Source organism: Arvicanthis niloticus, chromosome 11 (assembly GCF_011762505.2).
Source record: "Arvicanthis niloticus isolate mArvNil1 chromosome 11, mArvNil1.pat.X, whole genome shotgun sequence".
Lineage (NCBI taxonomy): Eukaryota > Metazoa > Chordata > Mammalia > Rodentia > Muridae > Arvicanthis > Arvicanthis niloticus.
The window spans coordinates 59,227,614-59,253,205 of record NC_047668.1 but is presented as its reverse complement, the minus strand read 5'-3'; the positions used below and the strand labels follow the sequence as shown (position 1 = coordinate 59,253,205).

The window sequence follows — 25,592 nt, the reverse complement described above, 5'->3', positions numbered from 1 at the left end:
GTTTGGAAAACCAGTGAATGAAGCCAAGAAAAGCAAAGCAAGGCGGGAAGAACGCAGTCGTTAACTCTGCGGAACCACCAGGCCCCAGGGAGCTGGGAAGAGGAAGGTCATTCGTGTCTACGCGGGCTCCGCGCTCACTTTGCACAGCGTGGCTGGCTCCGCCCTGCGCCTGCGTAGTGGCGACCGTTTCGGCGCAGTGGCCCGGGAGAGGGAGGGAGTCGCACCTGCGCGTTAGCGGCCGCGGAGGGGAGGGCGAGGAGTTGGAGAGGCAGGAGTGGGACGTGGCGCGCGTGCGCGCGGCTCGGCGCGGCCGGGCGAGGAGGGGAAGGAGTGACGCTGAGGGCGGGATTAACCGCGGCGCTGGCGAGCTTTTCGGAGCTGGGCGGTGCCGAGGAGGAGGAGGAGGTGGAGGAGGCGGTGGCGGCTGGGGTCTGACGCGGCCCGGTTCGTGGGAGCCTGCTTGTTTATTTATTTATTTATTGCTAGTAGGTGCCGCCGGCGTGTGTGTGCGCGCTCTCGCTGCTCGGCGGGGAGGGGGTGGGGGGAGGGCCCGCGCCGGGGGGAGTTGGAGCCGGGGTCGAAACGCCGCGTGACTCGTAGGTGAGAACGCCGAGCCGCCGCCGCCGCTGCCGCCGAGAAGCCCTTGTTCCCGCTGCCGGGAGGAGAGTCTGGTGCCTACAAGATGGCGGACGGGGAGCTGAACGTGGACAGCCTCATCACCCGCCTGCTGGAGGGTGAGTGCGGCGCCGGGTCGCCTCCCGGCTCGGCCGCCGAACCCTTCCCGCTCGAGCGGAGCTCCGGGAGGAGGGCGGGCGGGCCGGGTGCCCCAGGAGGCCGGGAGCGCGGGCTGGCGGGCGGGCGGGGAGGCCGGCCCGAGGCCCATCGGCCGGTACAGCCTTCCGGAGAGGCGGCCGGGTTCCGCTTGGCCGCTGTGCTGACCTCCGCAGACCGTTCCAAAGAAGGTGCGAGGGTGCCTGCCGCTGGGCTTTGTGTGTCCGTGGAATGTGTGTTTCTCGGTTCTCTTTGTGCGTTGCCCTTGGCAGACTCCGATTGTCGTTCCGGTAGTGAATTTTACATTTAAAAAAAAAAAAAAAAAAAAAAAAAAACTTCCCAGTAAGGCTCTCGGATCGTTTGCATTTTACGGGGTGCTCTAGAAAGAGGGAGAGGATACGATAACTAGTTTACCGTTTATTATCCGGAGTACAAAAAATAGTAAAAATCTTGGATCAGGTTAAAGACGTCCGTTAGAAATACGAAACGCTCGGATACGTGTGCTGAAGGGATTGATTTGATTTGGGGGGGCTTACTTTAAAAAAATGTTTGAGCAGAGTTTAATTCTGCACAAACTTAGTAAATGTCTGTTGTAAAGAATCTCTTGGGCTTAAAAGGTATTTTACAAGTATTCGCAGCATTTGAAGTTCCGGATTCTTACGCTTATATTGATTAATTTTGTGTTGGTGAAAACATTCGGAGAAAAGATGGAGAGGCCAGTAGTTAAATGTATTGGTCCGTTGTGGGATACTATTCAAAGTTAAAGGCGGGTCTTGGTCAAAAGAACCCCTTTACTTTAAAATTTGCGTCGTCACTAATTGAGGAGTGTGCAAAAAAGAATTGTCTTTTTGAGTTAAGAGTCCTCTTTCTCAGCCTCCTAATGAATGTGTTTACTATAGCGAAGCAGTTTGTGTTTGTGCCTGGAATTTTACTAAAGAGCGTGGAGAGGAGTGACTTCTTTAACTGAAGTATGAAATATCTATTCTGTGTTAAAAACAAACAAACAACTCTGTATATTTGCTCCAGATGTAAAAGCTTTCCAGCAGCCTTAAGGCTAAGAGGCAAAACTTTTACCAGAAACTCTTATTTACCTTTCCTTTAGTATCAAGTTATTCCTGGGAGGCCCCCTGGTGCTTGCTGTGCTCACTACTCGGGATTTTGTGGTCTTTAATTGATAGGAACATCTTGCTGGGTCTGTGAGAAATTTGTTTAGAAAAAAATTATGCTTGTAGTACACGGCTGGCTCTGTTAAAGAAATAGAGTTAATTTTTTATATCTTGTTACTCTTCGGAGAAGGGGAATTTAAGCCCACTGCTGTTTTCATATAATTTAAATTTTAAATTAAATTTGAATCGACTTTTATCTCAGTTTATTAATATTTTTAATTTTTCATAAATACCTTATAGCAGATGCATGTTTTTAAAACCAACTTAAAAGCCTTTAAATCAATGTACTTCTCATGTGGGTACAGACACTTAAATGTAACTAGTGAAGTGGGAGTTGTAGAGAAAAGGGGAAAGTAGCCTCAGCTATGTCATTGTTAAATATTTACTTCTAGCATCAGTCACCACCACCCACCACTCCCCCCTTTTTGGGTAAGAATTCCTTGTCAAGATAGGTTGTTTTTTCTAATATAGCAAGTGTTTATTGACTGCACTGCCCTGTACCAGGAATCAAAGATAAGGCACGATCTCCTCACTCCTCACTCCAGGAGCTCCGTATAAATAAGTAACCTTCCTGCTCTTCCTGTGTTGAACATACAGTTATTAGTAGTTTTGTTACATTCTTGTTCCTTAATCCAGTTGAAGACTGTTTACCTTGACGTAGCCTTGTTGTTACTCTGAAATATTACTAGAAAACCCTCTCTTCCTCCCCAAATCTAAACCTGTTCAAATAATTTTCAAAGACTTGGATTTTCTAGTGAGTAATTTCAGTCTTTAAAAAATGTTTTTTGAGACTGGGTTTCTTGGTGTGGCTCTGGCAGTCCTGAAACTTGCTCTGTAGACAAGGCTGCCTCAGACTACTCTGCCTCCCCAAGTACTGGGAATTGGAGGCCTACACCACCTCTGCTGGGCAGTCTACCTTAGTTTTCAATGATGTTACGTGCTAATTTAACTCAAATTCAAGTGGTGCTATTCTGCAGAGTTGCTTAGCAGAACAGAATAACTGGGTTATATATTTTGTGTGTGTCCTAAATGAAAGTGAGCATGAAAAGATACATAATTACAGTTAGAATAAATTTCAGAAGATGTCTATCATAGCAAGGTACTATAGTTAGTGGTCATTGTATTGAAAAATGTGAAGAGAACTTCCATGCTGTGCTCTAAGGACAGATATGATAAAGGACAGCCTTGGGAGATAAAGTGTGTGAATTCAGCCTGTTCAGCCATTTCACAGTGTATATACACTTAAAACATGCGTTGTACCTAAAAGATGCAGTGTGGTTTATCAATTAAAGATTGTTTCTGGGTGGGCAAAAAAGATGTGGCTGCTACAGGTCTTTAATCCCAGCACCCAGTAGGCAGAGGCAGGCAGATCTCTCTGAGCTCTAGGCCAGCAAAGGAAAGCACAACACAACACAACAACAAACCCCTTGCTTTTGTAAAAATGTTTTTGCATTAAGAGAAAAAAAATTGATCAGTACCTAGTCTCATGTTAAAGTGTTTACTTTATATTACAGTATATTCATTTAAAAACATATTAAACTCTGATTGCCAGTTAAGTGCCCACACTTTCAGTAACAACTTTTTATGTTACTTTGCTTGATGTTAGGACATTTAAATAAAAATACTGGTGCATTGTTTGGACAAGGTCCGCTTCTCCACTATTATTTTCTTGGTTAAGTTTTACTTATAACTTAATAATAACTTCTACTGCTTTGTCACCTGTAGTGACCCTACTACAATATTCTTGTGATTTATCATAATGGTACTTAAGTTCAGATTCGTTTCTGTGGATGAGCTAGAAAGTCTAGTAAAAGGGTTTGCTTAGAATAGTTGTTCTCTAGATATTTGAAGTGGGAGTCACCTAGGGGCCTTAGGTCACATTCCAAATGCCAAGTTTATTTTGGAAGAAGTCAAAAGGGACAAGTAAGTAGAATCCTGATGTTTTGGGAAAGAGAATCAAATGGTGCCTTTGGAGGCCAGAAGATGCCCTAGAACTGGAGCTAAGATGTCTGAGCCACCTTATAGGTGCTGAGATTTGAACCCAGGTCTTCTGTAAGAACAGCCAGTGCTGTAACAACTACTGAACCATTGCTCCAGTCCAAACCTTCCCTTTTAAAGACAACTTTGAGATGCAGTTCACATATCACATGGTTTGCCTTTTGTTGTTAGTGAGTTTTAGTGTGTCCAGTGTTTTACCACTATCACCATAGTCAGCTTTAGAACATTCTCCCTCGATAAACACACACACACACACACACACACACACACACACACACCCCGTTTCTTTTTTCATTTGTCTCCCCCAGTCCAGGCTGTAGAGGAGATCATGAACCTGCCTTCTTTCTCCATAGATTTGCCTGTTTATGCACATATTATGTAAATGAAAGTGTATATGGCATGGTCATTTGTGACTAGTTTTCTTTTTCTGTCTTTTAGTTTTTGAGATAAGGTGTTACTGTGTAGTCTTAGCTGGCCCCAAACTCACAGGCTGCTGCTGGAATTAAAAGCTCTGTGACTCCTGGGCCTCTTTGAATGTTTTCAAGTTTCATCTATGTTGTAAAATATATTAATATTTCATTCCTTTTATGTCTGAATAATACTTCCTTGTGTTTGTGTAACAATTTTCTGAAATACTCACTGGTTGGTGGCTATTTGAGTTGTTTTCCCTTTTGACTTTTGTGGACAATCCTGCTCTCAACATCTGTGTTCAGTTTTTAAGTGGACTTAGGTTTTCAGTTCCTTAGGCTATATAGCTGGGACTGGAATTGTTACATAGGAACTCTGTGTTTAGACTTTTGGAAAACTTGCAGAGGGTTTAAAGCTTGTTTACGGGTTACATTGCTTCAGGTTCAGGCCTAGCAGTTTAAAAGACAGGTTGAAGTAGGTGCTAGCTGCTCTGGCTGTCTCTTCCTTCACAGGGAACGTCATCTCTGTATGTGGCTATGAGGTAGGACGCATTAGAAGTGAGAGCAGGCTGGAGAGCAGATCATTGGAGGTAGACTTCCTCTCTTGAGTGTTCCTCTCTGGGTGAGAGGTGAGTCTAGCATACATAGGTAGTGGTATTCTTTTTTTCAAACTAAGTCATAAATAACCAGATCCTTATTAGTCCATCAAGTAAAGGAAACTGATTTGAGGGGGAAAACAACAACAACAAAAACCCAGAGATGTTTTCTGAAGTTTCCAAAGAAGAATTCATTGAAATTTAGAGATGTATTTGAATTACTGTCTGTGAAGAGAACAGTCAGCTAACTCTAGTATGATTTTTGTTTTGTTACTGCCACCCTTAGGGTACTAAGGGACATTATGTTGAAGATGCTCTGCCTGTGAAATACTTCTCCAGGTCTTTTAATTTTTGACAAATTTACCTAAGAGAGTAGCCATTCTGGCCTTGAGCTTGCCCTGTGTCCCAAGCAGGCCTTGAACTTTGAATCTTCTGACCTAGACTCTCAAGTAACTAGGATTACAGGTGTATGCCATCATACTCTTTACAGTTATCGTTTGACTGTTCCATTTTCAGTGGCCTTAGTGGCAAATTCAGACCAGTAAATAGAAATGTCAAGGTATTTTTATATGACTAAACTCCCATTGAGTATTTCTGAAACAAAAGTTTCAGAGTTAATTTGAGTGTCAGTAGGCAAGAAATGGTTTACTGGGGTATGTTTGGTAGACGCTTGGCTATCCTGGGTTGGTTTTGTTTTGTTTTGTTTTTGTTTTTTTTAGCTTTGTTATGGTACAAATGTATAACCTCTGGGAACCACTTCTGTTGTAACTGTAAATGACCATTTCGGGGCTTATTTTCTCTAGGGGGAAAAAAAAAAGGATCCGTGAAGGTTGGAAAGAGAAGTCAAGGTCTTTCTGTATAGCACTTTATTCTGCAAACTCGGTTGCCGTACTTCCAAAGTTGTGATTAGTAGGTAGAGTGTAATTTTTTACAACTGCTTTCTAAAGTACATTCTGTAACAGAATCTCCATTTGATTAATGAGATGGAAAAACTGAGACAGTCTTTATTCTACTATGGGAGGTACAAGACCAAAAATGGAGAAACCCATTCTGATGTAAAAGGAGTTATAAACAGCATGGGCCAAGGCCTCTGGTTTGGTGGCGATGATCTTTAATTTTTGGTAGGAATTTGTAATGCACGAGGCACAGGTGGTGTTCTTTCTTCTAGCTCTTCATGTGTGTAGCATGGTGATTTATAGAGTATTTCTAACCTCTCTGAATCACTGGCCAGATAAGTTCTTAAATTTTCTTGCCCTGTCTAAGGAAGGACACACAGACACTGTATGCATTAGCAGGAGCATGCTCAGACTGGAGCAGGGAGGGTTGACCCAGCTTGTTTCGCCATAAAGGTGTTTTATTCCAAGAGCATTAGAATATCCCAGAGTAGCAGAAGCTACCACCAGAACAGCTATCAAACATAAGAACTTTTATGATTAATTTATTTGAAGCAGTAGTCATTGTAATTTAGCATAAATGATTATTTGTGAAAAAAATAACTTCATAAATTATTGAGAATGTTGTTATTCATTTGTATAAACCTAAAGTCCGCACAAGAGGCAGCTGAATTCTTATCCTTTTTGTTTCATTGTGGTTGGTTATTGTATTTTGTTTGCTTGTTTTGAGACAGGGTCTCATGTAGCCTTGGATGGCTTGGAACTTTTCTGTGTAGATGAAGCTGGCCTGGAACCTGCAGAGATCTGCCTGGGTGTCAGGTTCAGTCTGTTTTGATTCATGGTCTTGGCTGAAATATGTGAAGAAAACCTTTATTTGTATTATATCTATGTTGGCATTTAAATTTTTCATTTATTTTGTATGTGTGCATATGTGTTTGTACAAGTCAGAGGACATTTGGGAGCGGTTCTTTGCTTCCTCCATATTGAATCTGGGGTGCCAACTCAGCTAATCAGTCTTGGGAACAAGTAGCTTTGCCTGTATCCATATTTTTTACAAAATTAGGAAATGGTGTCTTTACCAGCCCTGGTGCACATCTGTAATGCCAAACACTGGGACAGCAGAGGCAGGCACATCTCTGAGTTAAAGTTCATCATGGTCTCCACAGTGAATTCCAGGCCAGCTAGGGCTACATAGTAAGATGTCATCTCAAGTAAGTAAGTAAGTAAGTAAGTAAGTAAATAAATAGCCAACCATTTTAGATAATTGTGAATACTTTCTAGTATTATCAGGAATCAACAAGGGACTTTTTAATTGTAATACAAATTATAATTTTTTTCTACATTAAACTAGATCTATCTTGTACTATAAATGTCTTATGCATGACTTGGCGATAGCCCATTGGTCATTTGGAAAATGCTTCATTGAATTATATAGATCTAGACTCTTCTAAATGTCAATAGAGCTCTTAAGATCAGAAGAGACCTTAAGACTGGGGTGAAGTATTAGAGGAGACAAGGTTTCCAGTGTTTACTGAAATCTTGAACTTCATCATTGTCTACAAGTACTGTTTTCTTTGAAATGATCATTTTTGTTTGATTTGAGAGCATCTGTTAATTATGTAACTGGTAACAATAGTTTTTCAGCCATATATTTTCCTTTGAGACAATTACTGTGTTGTAGTATGCAGCAGACATATGTTTGGATACTTTGCATTTTCTCCTATAGACAATTAAAGATATAATTTCAGGAGCTGGGCTTAATTGATATTCTTACTGCTTCTATGTCAGTATTTTACTGAATTGCATGGCAATGAACACTAGTAGTTTGATACCTCTGGTCAGATGTGTGTCAAAGTGTCAAAAAGTTTTAAGGACATTGCTTTTGTCCCTCAATGTCAACACAGTAGGAGTTCATACTTTGAACTGGATACTTCTTTATTCCTGAGCGATTTCATCCCAGCTCATTTATCAACATCTTTCACTCTGTATTCTACCCGCTGTTTTGTTTGCCAGTGTGTGTGTAAGGATTACTTACAGTGTGTCACAGATCCCTTTAAGAATTCATGAAAAACACCAAAGTTTTACTTTTGCTTTTGTTGATAATAGACTTTTGTGCTCAACATGGAAGAATTGTCTATACAGAATTTAGGGACTCTGGAGTAGCTGACAGTAGTCAGTGATGGGGTGATGGGGGTGGGGCATAAACGAGACTGGAATAGCTAAGATTTTGTGAGGCACACCTGTAAAGGGATAGAATTGGTTCCTTTTGTTTTCTTGCTGTCCTTTCTGTTTTAGAGTAAATAGGAGAAAGTACAGATGACAATGACTGATCCACTTTAGTGTGCATACAGGATACATGAAGACACAGCACACATCCTTCTTGGTTCCAAAGACAATCCTGTAGTAGAAAATTTTCACACATAAAAAAAATTGTACTAAAATGGTTAAGTACAGTTTTGTTTTTTTGTAATCACTGGAATGGGATTCTTTTGGAGAGACTAACATTTTACTTAAGATTCAAAGTTAGCCTTTTCAGTATTGATCATCAAATTTTATCTAACTGCTCATCTGCTAATAGTGATCTGTAATGAGATTTTATGTATCTAATCTTGGAAGATGTCCTTTCATATAGTTAAGAGCCGCCAGATGTTAACGGTGGTGTATAAGCATATGATTTTAATTAAGCATATTCATTAGTTAGAACACATTTATACAGTTCTTTTGACATTTGTCTTTTAACATGTTGTGTTACATATTATTTTCACAGAGCTAGGTGAAAGCTGCTTAGCTATACAGTAAATAGATTTTGCTGTGGAAATTGCTTTTGCACCTAAAGTCTGAAGGAGGCTGTATCTTGAATTGGGAAGGGAAACAACTTGCTGTAGATTTATGAGAATAAAGATCTAACTTATTTTAGCATTTGATAGCATGGGAAATGAAAATGCTGTTGTTAAAATGATGTAGACTATGTTTGCAAACTGGTGGGGGGAGTTCTGAGACTTTGAAGTTGAGCTTAAGTAGCATTAAGTGCTGGTAGTGAGGTCACACATAGATAGCTGTAACTCAAGCACTCACAGTACTACTGAGGTAGGGAGAGCTGGAATTGGAAGTCAGTGCAGATTACATATTAAAACCCTATCTAAAACCAGTCTGTACTTAGTAATGGTGATTAAGAGTATTTTTCATGGGCTGAAGCGATTGGCAGTTATAAACATGTGCTGCTCTTGTACAAGATCTATGTTTGGTTCCCAACACCCAACTTCCTGTAACTCCAGTGCTAAGGGATGCCACACCTCTGGTCTCCATAGTACCTGCACTCATACACTCATACCTACACACAGACACATTTATTCACATAAACTAATTTTTATTCCAAAACTTTTATTAAGTTAAAATTACAGCTGTAATCACAAAACTAGCAATGGTTAATTAAGTTCATGAGGACAAATGAAGTCGGTTACTGATATTACTGGTTTGATTACATGACTTTAAAGACCCTTTACATTTTCACAAACTTTGTAACTGGTCCCTGTTTTATTTTTACCACCCAAAGTAAGTTATACTGAGGGTTTTTTTTTTTTTTTTTTTTTTTTTTTTTTTTTTTTCCCTTAGCTTCTTTGAAAACATTCTTGCCTGTAGTTCCACACTGGCTATCCTAGAGGCTAACTTTGCAATATCAGTTTGAACACTAGCTCCTCAAACAGCTTAGAGTGGAGTAACAACTGCCAACTAGCCAGGGCTATGAAAAAAACCCTCAAAGTCAGCTCTTTAATTGTTGATATTGTCCTCAGTGTCCTTAATTGGCTGATAATCTTTAAAATTATTGGCCCAACATTTTTTTTTAAAGATTATTCCAATCAAGCATAATTGACCTATCATTGGCAAAATAGCTTACCTCACTTGGCTGACACTTGAAAATTTCTTTTTGAATTCTGAGTTTGAGGCCAACCAGGGCTACATGGTGTGACCTTGACTCAAAAAACAAAACTAAATACTACCAGATCTACTAGTCATGCCCTTAGGGTAATTGGGGGTGGTGGTGGAAGATAATGGCAGATATGTCACTGAAACTACTAAAGCCCAAACAGAATAGCTTTTTTAAACAGCAAAAGGAAATGCTTAGCCAGGCAGTGGTGGCACACGCCTTTAATCCCAGCACTTGGGAGGCAGAGGCAGGAGGATTTCTGAGTTTGAGGCCAGCCTGGTCTACAGAGTGAGTTCCAGGATAGCCAGGGCTACACAGAGAAACCCTGTCTGGGAAAGAAAAGAAAAGAAAACAAAAGAAAAAAGAAATGCTTACCTAGAATTACAAATCTAGTAAGACTATTCTTCACCAATAAAGGAAGAAATAAAAGCAAGTTAGAGCTGAGAAAATTGGTTGGTTAAAGGGTCTGGAAAGATGGCTCAGTGGTTAAGATCAGGGCTGTGAGTCCAAGTACCCACACCACTGCTTACAAACATCTGAGACTCTTCTGGCATCTGTAGGAGGCATTTCACCTATATGATACATACTCACATATGCAGGCAAAACACACTCACTCGTACACATAGACTTTTAAAATAGAGGGGGGAAAAGTGAGGAGGAGCCTGGCGTGGTGGTACGGGCCTATTTGTGGAGAGAGAGGTGAGGAGAGGGGCAGGGGGTGAACGGCTTGGGAAGTGGGTAAGCACTTGTTCTTGCAAAGCACCAGAAAAGTGGAAGCCAGAAGATCAAAGGCCACCCTGGGTTATGTGAGACCTTGTTTTAAAAACAAAAGTAAATGAAAGACAATTAAAGATTCGAATAAAATGAGTTGATGTCCCCCACCCCAAGAAATTAAAAAAAGAAAGGAAAAAGGAAAAAGAGCAGATAGGTTAGACTGGAAACAAATATCAGAGTGATAAATTCTGACTTTCTTATTTACATAGTGAAATGTAAATAAAAGAAAAAAGAATCTAATCAATATCCAAAAGTCTTGAACAAATTTGTCACTGTAAAACCCATTAATGTATGTTAATAGTTGTGATCTTAAAAACTCAGCAAAAATACTTACACGTTGAATCTGACTATATATAAAAGATAGCATGTCATAACTAATGCTTGTTTTAGGAGTCCAAATTCACTAACACTCAGAATGTCAGTTAAGGTATATCATGTTAACAATATAAACTAGGAGCGTTAGCGGTTATCTTGATTTAAAAGCATTTGTTAAAATTGAATACCTTTTCCAGCAGAGATTCTTAGTAAAGTAGAAACAAGCTTATCTTCAAGATAAGGAAAATACAGATGTGGCTGTCAGACCTTATGTGCCTTGCTGGATGCCGTTTCCTCTGATTCAGGATCATGGTGGGAGAAACAGCAGCACTTCTGTTCCTGGAAGTTCTGGCCAGTTCAACAAGGAGGAGAAAATAAACAGGGATTAGATCTTAGTCACTGTTCTATGGCTATGAAGAGACTGTGACCAAGGCAACTCTTATAAAAGAAAGCATTTAGTTTAGCTTTATAATCCTGATCCACAGGAAGCAGGAGGGTGGGGTTGGGGGAAGGAAGGAAGAAACTGAGCTTTTTGGAAACTCAAAGCCCACCCCAAACCCTCCCACACCCCTGTGACACACCTACCTTAATAAGGACCCACCTAATCCCTAATCCTTCCCAAATAATTTATTAAGTGGTGACTAAGCATGCAGATATGAGCTAGTGGGGGTTATTCTCATTCAAACCATCGGATTCCAGTCCCTGGCTTCCATAGGCTTGTAGCCATATCATAATGCACAATACATTTAATTGAAATTTAAAATTCCCCATAGCCTTATCACAGTTTCAACACTGTTTAAAATAAAAGTCCAAGTCTGTTCTAAGACTCACGACAGTGTCTCTCTCTCTCTCTCTCTCTCTCTCTGTTCTGCTGTTGGTGGTTTTGTTTTTTTTTTTGTTTGTTTGTTTTTTTTTGTTTTTTTTTTTGAGACAGGTTTTCTCTGTATAGACCTGGCTGTCCTGGAACTCACTCTGTAGACCAGGCTGGCCTCGAACTCAGAAATCTGCCTGCCTCTGCCTCCCAAGTGCTGGGATTAAAGGTGTGCGCCACCACTGCCCGGCTCAAGACAGTCTCTTAACTGTAACCCCATGTAAAACCAAAAGGCAAATTATATACTTGTAACATACAGTGGCGTAGAATATACATCACCATTCCAAAAAAAAGGCATAGTGATAAAATACAGGACAAAGCAAGACTGAAACCTAGCAGTATAAACTCCAAGTTCTGTATCTGGGTCTGATGTCAGAGTGCTCTTCAGATCTCCAGTTTCTTTCAGTTTTGTTGACCTCAACAAACTTCTCTCTCCTGGGCTAGTTACACAATCTGATAGCAACTCTCTTTCCTTGGCAGATATCCCATGACTCTGACATCTCCAGTATCTTGGGTTCTCCAACACAGTCCAGGCTTCACTCAAACCTTCATGCAGTCTATACTAGGAAGTCTTTGACATCTCCTCTGCCAATGACATTAATCCAAAACTCTTTAATTGGCCTCAGGCAGATAACTTAGGACATGGGCAAAAAGCAGCTACGTTCTTTGCCAAATAATCACAATAATGGTCCCTGGGTCAGCTGATAATATTATTCCTGTCTGAAAACTCTTTAAGCTAGGTCTGCACAGTTCAAGTTAGCTTTCTGTCATACTATCTTTTAAGCTCCTACTAGGATGTTAAGCCTCACCCACAGCATTCAACCACTTTCCTAACCCATATCCTCAAAGTCTACTTCCACCAACAAGCAACATGGTCAAGCCTGCCACAGCAATACCACTCCAGGTAACAACTTCTGTTGTAGTTATTCTTCCGTTGCTGTGAAAGAGACCCCATGACCAAGGCAACTTTCTGTTTTGTTTTTGTTTCTCTAGACAGGGTTTCTCTTTGTAGCCTGGCTGTCCTGGGACTCTCTGTAGACCATGCTGGCCTGGAACTCGGAGGTATTAACATGCCTGTGGTTCCCAAGTGATGGGACAAAAGGCATGTGCTATCACACCTGACTTCATGGCAACTTTTCTAAAAGAAAGCATTTAATTGTGGGATTGTTTACAGTTTCAGAGGTGTATTCCAAGATCATTATGGTAGAAAACAGATGAGTGTGGTGTGGTGCTAGAACGGTGGCTGAGAGGTGGGAGGTGGTGGGCACAGCTGACTGAGCTAGGGCTTTTGTAACCTCAAAGCACACCCCTAGCAAGATGCCTGCTCCAATAGGGCTACGCCTCCCAATCCTTTCCTAATAGTTCATCAACTGGGGACTAAGCATGGAAATATATGAGCATATAGGGGACATTCTCATTTAGACCACTGTGGATTGGAAAATAGTCAAAACTTTTATAACAAATGATTGGCCTTAAAAATTCAAAGAAACTGTAAGCTTATAATACACCAAGTCAGCATACAAAATTGATTCCTATATATATTCCAGTGGTATATAATATATATTCACATAGTGGGAAAATAAAGCATTTACACTAGTGTTCTCAAAGTCAGCTGGATGAAAAATACACAAGACTACCACAGTAAATACTGCTACAAGGGGAAACTAGATCTTGTTGAGGAAAATGTCCAGAGCTAGTAACAGCCCAGCAAGTAAAGGTACACACACCCATGCACACAGAAGGAATGAAATAAAAGAATAAATGGCAAATAAAAGGCAAGGAAAGTTCATGAGTTGGAAGACATAAAATTAAGGCATCAGTTCTACCAGACTTACCAGTTTATTTTCCATAAACCCCACAAGCCCCACAAATTTGGAATCAAACAGACACAAGCCAGTTTTAAAACTTTGAAAACATAAATACCTAGATTACCCCCAAGAATGTTAAAGATCAGAATTGAAATGTTTCTAATTCCATATATTGAGGCTTTACAAGGAACTATGATAGTGTGATGATGTAAACAGAGACTAAGTAGCACTAAGAGGTGGTTTTGTTTTTTACAAAGCTGTCAATGCTGTGTAATGGGGGACAGGGTTGGCTATAACAAGTACTATAAACCAGTTGGCTTTGTGCTTGGATAAAAGTGAACTTTGGGCTGAAGAGATGGCTCAGCAATTAAGGGCTCTTGCTGCTCTTCCAGAGGCCCGAAGTACCCATGGATGGCTCACCTGCCTGTAATTCTAATTTATGAGGATCTAACATCTTCTTGTGTCTTCCACTGGCACTGCATACATGGGGTGCACAGACATACATGCAGGTGAAGCACCTATACACATAAAAAAATCTTAAATGACTTTTACTTCAAGCAATATACTAACCTAATTTATGATATATTATACAATTAATTAATTAACTAAATGTCAAAAAGAAATGTTCTTAGAGAGGGTAGTGATAAGCTGCAAAAAGCACTAAGAAGTGAAGACAAGATTAACCTAGTTGAAATTGGTTTAAAATTTATGCTTATTAAAGAGCTTCTTTTCATTGAAATAGTATTTAGAGAAGGGGAAAGGTCCATCATGTTTTAAAGAATAAGCAAACAATATTTAAATGACCCACTAATTATAGGAAAAGACACTCAAAAACCTTAGTCATCAGGAAGGTTTCAGAGAAGGCTGCTGTATATCCAGCAAAGCCATTAAAGTCTAAAATACAGATAATAGCTAGTGTTGGCAAAGTTACAGGGCAACATGATGGTTTTTTTTTTATTATAAATTGATACAATCACTATATAAAACTGTGCTGATGCCTCTTAAATAAAACCAGCCTTCTGTGATTTGCTCTACTCAATGTTAAGAAATGTTCAAAAGAAATGTACTTGAAGTTACTGATGACATTGATGGTGGCATCAAAGTGTTAAGTCCTTCAGTGGAGCACTGCAGATGACCACACAGTTACCTGGGTAGTAAGTAGGTGTCACAGAAAAGATTATGAACAAAGAGTATATTTCTGTTTTCTAAACAGAAATTCAAAAATAGGTCAGATTACTCTGTACTGAAGGAATAGTGATCTTGGACATTGTTATTTAGGGCACAAAGGAATGTTTTTGGCTGCAGGGAGCAGTATATCCTGAGTTCAGAATAGGCTTACTTGGGGGTGTGGTAGTTAACCATTCATAGAGTTGTACATTCAGGCTTAGTTACCTGTATACAATACCTTAGAATATTTTTTGTTTAGTGATAGTATAGTAGATGTTTGCTATATTGGGGTCTTACTTAGTGTATCTTTATTGCAGACTGAAGGATTTTACCAGGAAATTTTATATATAAAGTGGAAAAAATACTGGTTGTGATGGGTTCTGAATTGTTCCTGTTGCCTTTTTGTGAAACCCGATTGTTGTTGATCCTAAGTTATCAACTCTCTTATTGTACAGTGAGATAACTTGGACTTTCTGGGATACCAGACAGGCCAAGTGACAGATGATGATAGTGTTCTGAGTCTAATGAAGTATACAGACTTGACTGTACCTTAATAATGTGATGTGACCTTACATCTGGACCTGTAATTCAAACACTGGAGTCCTTATTGTGGGCTGTAACAGGAACAGCTGATTTTTTCGATTTATGCTACCTCCACCTCTCCAAGATGACTGAGAAATGTGGCATGCTCTTAGACCCAGGAGGTACATCATTCTGAACAGAAAGAATTGAGTTGCGGGGCTGGAGAGATGGCTCAGCGGATAAGAACACTGTATGCTCTTCCAGAGGTCCTGAGTTCAGTTCCCAGCAACCACATGATAGCTCACAATCATCTGTAATGAGATCTGATGCCCTCTTCTGGTGTGTCTGAAGACAGCCACAGTGTACTCACATAAAATAAACAAATCTTTAAGAAGAATTGAGTTGCTCTGAGGACTGCCTTGGTTTTCTAACATTTAGCCAGTTCATTTTTGAGATTTGATCGCTTGCCTTTTGAACCTTTAGTCTCTGATAGCATTTCATCAGTCTCTAAGATCTGCTTCAGACGAAAATGCGCCTTTATGTGCTGCTGCTAGATGGGAAGAAAGAGTATTAATCCCAAGAAGCTGTTTGTCACAAACACAGCTTCAGCCACCATCATTGCAACATGGTTTTGTAGATTAACATGACTAAGTTAATGCATTTTAAACTTGTAAATATGTTAATACAAGCCTTAGAATTACCTAGGGGTTCAAAAATTAAACCTATAACCGGGGAAATGGCTCTGCAGGCAAGTGTTCTTTGACCAAACATGAATGAAGCCCCCCAGCACCAGCGTTACAAGCCAAGTGTAGCCACCTGTGCCTTAACCTCCATGCTGTGGAGGATGGCTGCCAGCCTAACTCCACGTTGTTCAGTGAGGGACCCTGGGAATAGGACAGAGAGTGTTCATGCAGAAGGTCTAGTGCCCTTTTCTGTGATCTGCTCAACTCACAAATGAGCCTATAACAAATTAAACACAATTTAATTAAACACATAACAGAAAAGAGTGTCCACTTTAAACTGACATTTTAAATGACCCACACTCATCTTTTGACTTAATTATAATTGTCATTTAGTTTCAACTAATTTTGTTCATAAAGTATAACTCATACATTGTGAGCCTCATTGATGTTACTGAGGGTCTAATGTTCAGGCTGACTTTGAATTTAGAGTCCTTTCACTTCAGGCACATGCCATTGTGCCAACTTTAAATGTTTTTTGTGATAACCAAATGTGCTTTTATTGGCTCCACTGCTACTGTCCTTAACAACTAGTACATAGTGGGCTTCCAAAAACTTGATGAATTGATGACTTCTAAACAGTCATTTTTTAGCTCTGCATTTACTTGGCCAGAGACCTTTAACCTTTCATGGTTCATACTTTCCCCACTTAAACACAGACCTTGGGAGACAGAGGCATGTGGATCTCTGAGCTCAAGGTCAGCCAGAGCTACACAGTGAAGCAGTAAAAATACATACATACATACATACATACATACATACATACATACATACATAGCAAACAAAATCCAAATGCTAAAACCAGGTGTAGTGGTAGATGCCTATAATCCCAGCTCTTGGGAGGTGGAAGTGAGAGTATCAGGAGTTCAAGGCCATCCCCTGCTACATTAATTTTGTCTTTTGAGACAGTCTCTCACTGGCCTGGAATTCACCCTTGAATTCAGAGTAAACAATCAGCAAAACTATTTTTTTAAAAAAATTGAAACCCAACACAGCTTTACATGCGTTTTTCTAAGCAGGTTAGGCTGGCTGGCCAGGGAGAGCCCCAGGGATCTACCTCCTGTTTCTGTCTTCCTTGTGCTGAGATTACTTCACCCTGCTTTTTAACATGTGTTCTGGGAATTTAAGTTAGGTCCTTATGCTTTTAAGATAGCCTTTACATTTTAAGTGACCCACATTCATCTTTTGACTTAATTATAATTGCCATTAGCTTCAACTTATGTACAATGTTGTATTCTTTTATCTCTTTTTTGCTACTTTGATGTTAAATGTAGTCACAGAATATTCAGGGTTTGGGTTTTGTTTTTTTTTGTTTTTTTTTTTTTTTTTTTTTTTTGGTGGTGGTGGTAGTGGTGGTTTTGTTTTGTTTTTGAGACAGGGTTTCTCTGTGTAGCCCTGGCTGTCCTGGAACTCACTCTGTAGACCAGGCTGGCCTGGAACTCAGAAATCCTCCTGCCTCTGCCTCCCAAGTGCTGGGCTTAAAGGCGTGCGCCACCACTGCCCAGCCTGACTTTAAGTCTGTTTCAATCTGACAAAGGAATCATAGCAGTTATGGGGGAGGGGGGGCAAACAAGGGGGAAAAGGGGGGAGAGAGGGATGTTTCACTTATAAATGGGAAATAGCAGGGGTAGCATTTTAATGTGTTGTAGTGCTTATTTTAATCAGCAGCTAGAAGTGTGGTTCCTAGGCCTTGGTGCTGCTGATACTTGATGGACCTGTTGGAAGCCGGACCCCTCATTCCCTTTCTTCATGGCCGCTGGCTCCCTCGTGATGCTGTCCTGCTTCCTGCTCAGTGCAGGGCTTGGTTTGATGGAGTAAGCTAGGCCTTCAGAGAGTCTAGCCTTGAAGTCCATTAAGTATCTTGGTCTACTGGCTCATGCTGGCCACTGGAGAACAACGAAGAGTACATTTAATTGGTGCAGAATTGAGGAGTATCCTCAGAAACCAGCAACATTAGGAATTAATACCACAGTTCATAAAATAAACTCATACATACAACCCAATCCATGAGTGATTTTTTTTTTGTCTTCAAAATATGGATGTAGCTCTTTTTAAACTTCTTATTTTATGAATAATTTTGTAAAACTGATGAGCTTCCTCGTTGTTTTATCAGTACGAGGATGTCGTCCGGGAAAGATCGTGCAAATGACTGAAGCAGAAGTCCGAGGATTGTGTATCAAGTCTCGTGAAATCTTTCTGAGCCAGCCTATTCTTTTGGAATTGGAAGCACCACTGAAGATTTGTGGTATGTAAATGGGTATAAAATGAGTTTTCTAAAGCACATTTTCTCCTGTATGTATAGTGAGGGTGCTTTAGAGAAAACTTCTAAAATTGATAGGTTTATTAAATTGGAATCTATTGGAATTAATAATAATGACGGGTTAAAAGCAACAGAGAAATATTTGGTACATTACAGAAGGTCAAAGGTTGCTATCTGTAGTGTATAAAATGGCCCTGGAAATAAAGAGAACAGTGTTAAGAAAGATGGGCAGATCCTAGGAGATTGCTAAAATCAGTAGAATATAGTTTTTAAAAACATCCCTAACTCATCAGATTACAAACAAACAAAATGTCAGGGATTGATATTTAGTACTTTTAAGGACATGAGGAAGTTGGCATTCTAGAAAGCTGCTTAGAAGCCAGGCAATGGTGGCGCACGCCTTTAAGCCCAGCACTTGAGAGGCAGAGGCAGGTGGATTTCTGGCCAGCCTGGTCTACAGAGTGAGTTCTAGGACAGCCAGGACTACACAGAGAAACCTTGTCTCAAAAAAAAAAAAAAAAAAAAAAGTAGAAAGCTGCTTAGAAAAACAGTTAATAGGACCAGGCAGTGGTGGCCCACACCCTTAATCCCAGTACTCAGGAGGCAGAGGCAGATCTTTGAGTTCAAGGACAGCCTGGGCTACAGACGGAATTCTAGGGCAGCCAGGCTACACAGAGAAACCCTGTCTGGAAAAACAGAAGAAAAAGCAGTTCTAGAAGTGTCAGTGTGGCGGTGTCCCTAGTCCTCTAGTTTGCAGTGATTTTTCAGGACACTACTTAAAATCTGTATTTGTTCTTTTAAGTCTTAGAGTTGTTTTAGACCAAGACAAAAACTTAGAAATTATTACATTAAGAGCAGCATTTTTCTGTAGTTCACGTACAACAGGAAGTGGTGTGAATACTACAGTGTGTTGGCTTTTCCTTTGGTGATGCAGGTATTCTTTGTAATGGTTATATATAGTGTTTCTGAAGATACTTCTATGCATTTAGGATAGCTTTGCCACATGCAAGAATGCCCTCTTTGCTTGTTTCTACCTTGAATCCATACAGCTTGAAGATGTTTGGGGTATTTTCTTTTAACTGCTCAGAAATGTTTATTTGCTAATGGGGTATTTACTGTCCTTTCACAGGCTGCTTCCCTTTCCATACAAGAGTTCTATTGAGCTCAGTGTCATACTGTCAGGGCAAAGGCCCTGGGGCCATGGCACCTGGCTTGGAGGAGAACCTCTTCCCTCTTTGGGGGTTGCTAGTCTGTTGTTAGGAACAAGGTGGGAAGGGACACATTCCATCAACACTCAGAGCTCCACAATGTCACCCAGGTAGGGTTGCAGGGTAGTGAGGGCTAGGGATATCTCCTAACCTCAGAACATCAGCCTTCTAGGATAATGTCAGAGAAGTAGCTCTGGGCAAGGTTTGGGCAAAAATCAGAGAAGACTGCAGTAAGAGGTTGGCCATTATGTAAGTTAAGTCAGGAGAAATGGGTGGCTACGTTTTCCTTGGACAGAAACTGCTGTGGAAGGGCTCCCTATCATCCAGGCTGAGAGTGGTTGCTGGGCTTGTCCTTGTCCCAACTTGGAGGGCCTCCTCATTCCAGGGGCTATTGTAGAATCGTTGTGATTCGATTGAGGGTACTACAGATTTAGTGTATGTCTTTTGTTTGTATTCTCTTTTTCTGTGGGGTTTATTAAATCGTGTGTGGTGCCTTGTACAGTATCCATCAAATAAGTAGTAGCAAAGTAAATGTTGATTAGTTAGCTTAGAGTATCACCCTTAAGGCAACAGCAGTAGTTTGAAACTATAGAAATGTTCAGTAGCTAATGATTATAAATAAAGTAATAAAATCAACTTGAAAATATAATAAGCCCCAAAGACATTTAGAACACCAATGCTGAGCACTGCGGCTCAGCACATCTTGCTGCAAGTCCTCGGCGTTGTATAGCCATGGTCACTTGATCGGTGGGCAGTTACAGCTGCTGCTGCCGCTCAGCATCTCCCAAGTACTGTACCGCATGTCATGTCATAGAAGTCAGTAGCCTGCAGTGCTTATACAGAGAGAACCTTGTAAACTAAGTCATTTCAAGTCAGTGATTGTTTGTATTTCATACTACCTTCATACCCCTTCAGTGTTACTTAATATAGTAATAATTTGAGGTAATAGAAGTATTTTAGTTCTTGATATTTGGTATAACAAGTATGACTTAAGTTCAGCTATCAGCTAATAAGAGTAACTGTGCCAGTTATCTATTATTTTATAAGAAATTGCCCGAAATTTTTGTGGGGTGCAACAATATTAGTTTTATCATCCCAGTTTCTATAGGGAAGGAATGGAGGAAGAGCTAAGGGAGAAGTAAGGAGAGGAGGAGGAGCTAGGGAGAGCAGAGATGTAGGGGAATGAAGAGCCACGAAGGTATGGAGAGCAGTCCTGGGTAACAGCTTATATTTAAGTTAGCTAATTGGGATACACCTCTGATTGTATGAGCATATTGTTATTTAGCATTACCAAACATATAAAGCCTTTGATTAATCTTTAAGCATTAGAGTCTCATTTTCTTACCGGGCCCGTGTGGATGGTAGGATGGTCTGGGTAATGCCCAGCCTTGCAGAGACAGCATGAAGATTAGCAGAGCTATCTCCCACACTAGTGTCTTGTGAGTGGCAGGGCTGGTGTCTCTGGCTGGCTATTTCTAGCTCTGGTGCACACGTGGCCTCTGGTGGCAGAACATGGCAGCTGAGCTAGGCAGAGCCGCCACAGCTTAGATGGTCGGCCCAAGAAAACACTGTTTTAAATATCTTCCGCAACAAAGGGATTCATTCAGACAGAGCTTTTCTAGATCTTCAGGTTCTGAGTCATAGCAGTGTAAGATTGAAATCAATTTTTCTAACTTGACTTCTTTTGGTTTTAGGAGATATTCATGGACAGTATACAGACTTACTGAGATTATTTGAATATGGAGGTTTTCCACCAGAAGCCAACTATCTTTTCTTAGGAGATTATGTGGACAGAGGAAAGCAGTCTTTGGAAACCATCTGTTTGCTATTGGCTTACAAAATCAAATACCCGGAGAACTTCTTTCTTCTAAGAGGAAACCATGAGTGTGCTAGCATCAATCGCATTTATGGATTCTACGATGAGTGTAAGTGAGATTTAAAACACAGGAGTTTGTGTATGCTTGTAGAGTTCAGGTGAAGTTCTTCAATTTAGAGAAACTGGGCTTTTTATTTTTAAATAGGATCTTAGACGAAGGCCCAGAAAGAAGAGCCTAAAGCTAGGAAACACATTAAATTGTTTTCTTGGGATATCCTTGGTCCATGTTTTAGGCTGGCTGCAGCTTAGTTGGCTGAAGGAGGCCCTCTTTTAATTAGTTTATCTGGTGAAATACCCAAGTGAAACAAATACAGTGGTCACTACAGACAGTGGTCTGTTTTTCTGCTGTTTGATAGGGTTTGCTTTTTACATTTATTCATTATTACAATGTTTATTCATTAATTTGTGTGTATGTGCACATACAATACATGCATGGTATTATGACACACATTTGGAGACCAGAGGACAACTTGTAGTTGGTCCTTTCCTTGTACCTAAAAGCCGGAAGTAGAGAAATGGCTCAGCAGATAGGAGCCCTTGCTGCTTTTCCAGAGGCCTTGGGTTTGGTTCCCAGCACCCACATCATTCTCTTTATGACCTGAGCAGTCACTTCATACACAGAGACAAGCAGGTACACATGCATACACATAAATAGAATCCTAAATAAAAGTCAGTTTTATTAGGATTCTATTTATTAGGATTATTAGGATTTTAATCTGTTTATACACCTAGAGAGGCTACTGAGCCCTTTGTTATACAGTGTTCTTGTTTTTGAATCAGTCTGATTTGCTGCTGTGTAGCAGTCTCCCTGATGCCGTTACCCTGCATTTGGATTTGGTTCTTCAGTTTAATTAAATAATACGGGGAGTAGGTATATTTGGCCACTTACAGTTGAGTCATTTCTAGTAGTTTTCTGATTAAATTTATTTTTAACTGCTAAATTATCCATTATAATCTACTTTTTCTTCCTTTTTTTCCCTTAAATATGGTAGTCTTCATCAAAGTAATAGCTTAATTCCTGTGATGCTATAACAAATGTTTGTAAACGTGTTGTATATGTTAGTCACTTCTAACATTGGAATGTGGTAATATTCAAGGGCAAGTTACTCTAAAAAGAAAACAACCCAAAAAAACCGAGAATTTATGTTATAATAATAATCATTCTGTATTTAAGTTTTACATTACACTTTTGTGACTTAAAGTCAGACTTGTGCAGAGGAAGTAAGTTGAAATGCATCAGACAATAGCCATCTTTCTATGAGGTATATTGGTATGTTCTTAGAAGATAATGTGAAGCATGAGTGTCCTTAAGGGTAGAAAAGACATCAAATGGAACAATGTGTGGGAAAACCGCTTGTAAACAGTCTATAAATTATACTTATTCATTAAAAGGTAGGCTTAGACATAAAACGGAATTAATAGTTGTAACTTTCATCCTTTCTCTGGCTTGGTAGTTGAACTTAATGCCAGATCAGGAAAATCAGGTAACTCTAGTGGAAGCTGTCTTTGTTATAGCTGGGCTATGGGAAAATTATAGCCTTGTGTCTTTTCATTTGTTGTAGTGGCAAGGTGTAATTTGCTCTAAAGTGAATACCACTTAGGCACTTGGAAGTGTTCCTTTGCTGGCAGTAGGTTTATATTTCATTACTCAGTGCATTAAGTTAACATGGACTAGCTCCAGAGGTACCATTTTCACTTATGTTACTTACTTGGCTAGGAAATGTATTGAATGGGGAGAAATTAACTAATAATCTATTAGATAATTTCAAAAATACTGTATTGCCGGGCGGTGGTGGCGCACACCTTTAATCCCAGCACTTGGGAGGCAGAGGCAGGCGGATTTCTGAGTTCGAGGCCAGCCTGGGCTACAGAGTGAGTTCCAGGATAGCCAGGGCTACACAGAGAAACCCTGTCTCGAAAAACCAAAAAAAAAAAAAAAAAAAAAAAAAAAGATTATGTATATATATATTGTACTATAGTGATTTTTATAAGATAAAGTTGTTTGGTGAATGTGTTTCATAAAACAGTACAATCTTTGAAGTCTTTGCAACTCTACAGAAAGTGTTGAATGTTTTATTCCCCTTTTAGAAATATATAAGCAAACGAAAAAAAAATTTGTGTGGCATTAACCTGAATGTTGGGGAAGTACTCAGACATGAGCTACATCTCCAGTGTGTGAGACTGAACATAGCTTATTCACTTACAGAAAAAAAGGGCTAAGTAATCAAGCACAGAGAAGAAGATTAAAACATCATTTTCTGGCTGTCAGTTAACTAATGAGAACAGTTAATTGATTCTTTAATTCTCTGTTTTTCCTTTTTATAGGCAAACGAAGATTTAATATTAAATTGTGGAAGACATTCACTGATTGTTTTAACTGTCTGCCTATAGCTGCTATTGTTGATGAGAAAATCTTCTGTTGTCATGGAGGTAGAGTAATAAATGTGCCGTGTAGAAGAGAACTGTAATTGTCACAGTGCTGTGCGAAAGCTGAGTGTGGCAGGAGATGTACAGCAACTAGAGGCCAGACTCCATAGCAGACTCTAGCCAGGCAGGGCCCAGCCATTTAGGAACACCCTGTCTGTCTCAAAATAATAAATTAACATTGGTCCTTATAAAGAATGCCTCATACAAAAGTGCTAACGTAAGAGTGGTCCATACACACTAATCCCAGGATTCAGAGGCCGAGGCAGAAGGATCTCAAGGCCATCCTGGGCCATAGATTCTATCTCAAAAAAGAAAAGTAAAGGGAAAGAGAAAAGATAACTAGATGACGTGTCAGGTATTTTTACTTTGCCTCAGTCTAGGCTGGCCAGCTGGTCAATTGATTTCCTGTGGTGCTGGAATCTAGCTCATGCCTCAAATTCTAGTAAAAAGTACTGGGCCATCATTCAAAACGAGAGGCTAATTATGTTTTTGTCTGTATTAAATGCCTTTTTTCAAACCCTAAACACAACCTGATTCATACGACTTCCAAGTTTTGTGCACTGCATCAACATGTTAGGAAGTGAGGACGTTAGAATACAGAGGTTAGGATTCAGATCCTAAAAGGTTTCAGCTCTCCAGCCTTAGCACCCAGTTTTACCTCAGTGTGTCTGTGTCTCTTACAAGGAACTAAGTTTCTGATACATACTCGCTCTGAGGATCATAAATGGCCATGACTAATGACTGGGGGACTTTCTAAAGAGCCCTAATTGTGTTATCATCATGAACAGTTTAGTCTACTTCAGGTGAAGGTTCTTCTAAGTTCACATACATGGGAATTCACTGGAGAATATGGAGTAAACTTTTCTATGATGTTACACACACACACACACACACACACACACACACACACACACACACACAGAGAGAAAGTTTTTCAAAAGTTAAGGGCTTGCTTTGAAAGCCCTGTGACCTAAATTTAATCCTTAATCAGTGATCTTCAGGCCAGTGAGGTAATTAATCTTTCTTAGAACAAGGTAGAGACAAGGCAAAAATACATCTTTACTCTCAGCACCCTGGAAATAAGCCCATGGATTTCTGAGTTCAAGGCCATCCTGGCCTATGTACCAAGGACCATGCCAGCCAGGGCTCCATAGTGAGAATCAGTCTTACCACACACATACATGTACACACACTTGCACACAATTATGGAACAATTTAATAACTATTGGATTTTCATATAGGGAAGAAATTTAAATTTAATGAACTATAGGAAAAATGGTTTCTTGGTATCATACATGGTAGTGTCTTATGGGAAGCGTTGAAATAGAAATGCAGAGAAGGTGGGGCGAGGCTTGAGTGAGTGGTTTATTCTGACAGCACGATTCGCTCCATTAACTGAAATGTTTTCATAGATACTAAACATTGTAGGAACTGGTTTGTGGGCATTGGCATGGTTGAGATGGGGATGTGGTGGTTGGCACTGTGTATATTTAGCTTCATTTTTTGAGATGACACTTGAGTTACACCTACTAGAGAAACATTACCTTATTTATGTTCTACTTTAAAGATAAATTCTTGTGCTTTTTTGTTATTTATCCTTCTGATTAGTAGTTTAATACACATTTTACAGATAATGAGCATGTTGAGGTGGGATATCGGGAAAGGTTCTTAGGGGACCAAGAGAGGTGTTTTAACTTAAAAGTAAAAATGCTCTTTGATTTGGTGGTCATGAAGCTACGAAAGTAGTAGGAAGGTTGCAACCGAGTGTGTTCTCAGAAAGGACAAGTGACCGGGAAGAGAGTGGTGGACCTCCTCCTTGGGATCTCTTGAAAGATAATGATTTATTCCCTTGGTAGAAAGCTAGAAAA

At 40.0% G+C, this 25,592-nt stretch overlaps 1 protein-coding gene across 3 annotated transcripts in view; it reads left to right on the top strand.

Moving 5' to 3' along the window:
- Positions 1-240: 240 nt before the first annotated feature.
- The window catches only part of Ppp1cb (protein phosphatase 1 catalytic subunit beta), a 33,963-nt gene continuing 8,611 nt past the window's right edge, over positions 241-25,592 (top strand). Inside the window, exons 1-5 of one of the 3 annotated variants that reach the window (XM_076942261.1) lie at positions 241-485; positions 601-734; positions 18,067-18,198; positions 21,116-21,346; positions 23,623-23,727. In XM_076942261.1, the coding sequence (XP_076798376.1) occupies positions 683-734; positions 18,067-18,198; positions 21,116-21,346; positions 23,623-23,727 (520 nt within the window). In that variant the 5' untranslated portion in view covers positions 241-485; positions 601-682. Of the gene's footprint in view, positions 486-550; positions 735-18,066; positions 18,199-21,115; positions 21,347-23,622; positions 23,728-25,592 lie in introns of those variants that run through there. The other 2 variants (XM_076942262.1, XM_034513970.2) reach the window with 2 other exon arrangements.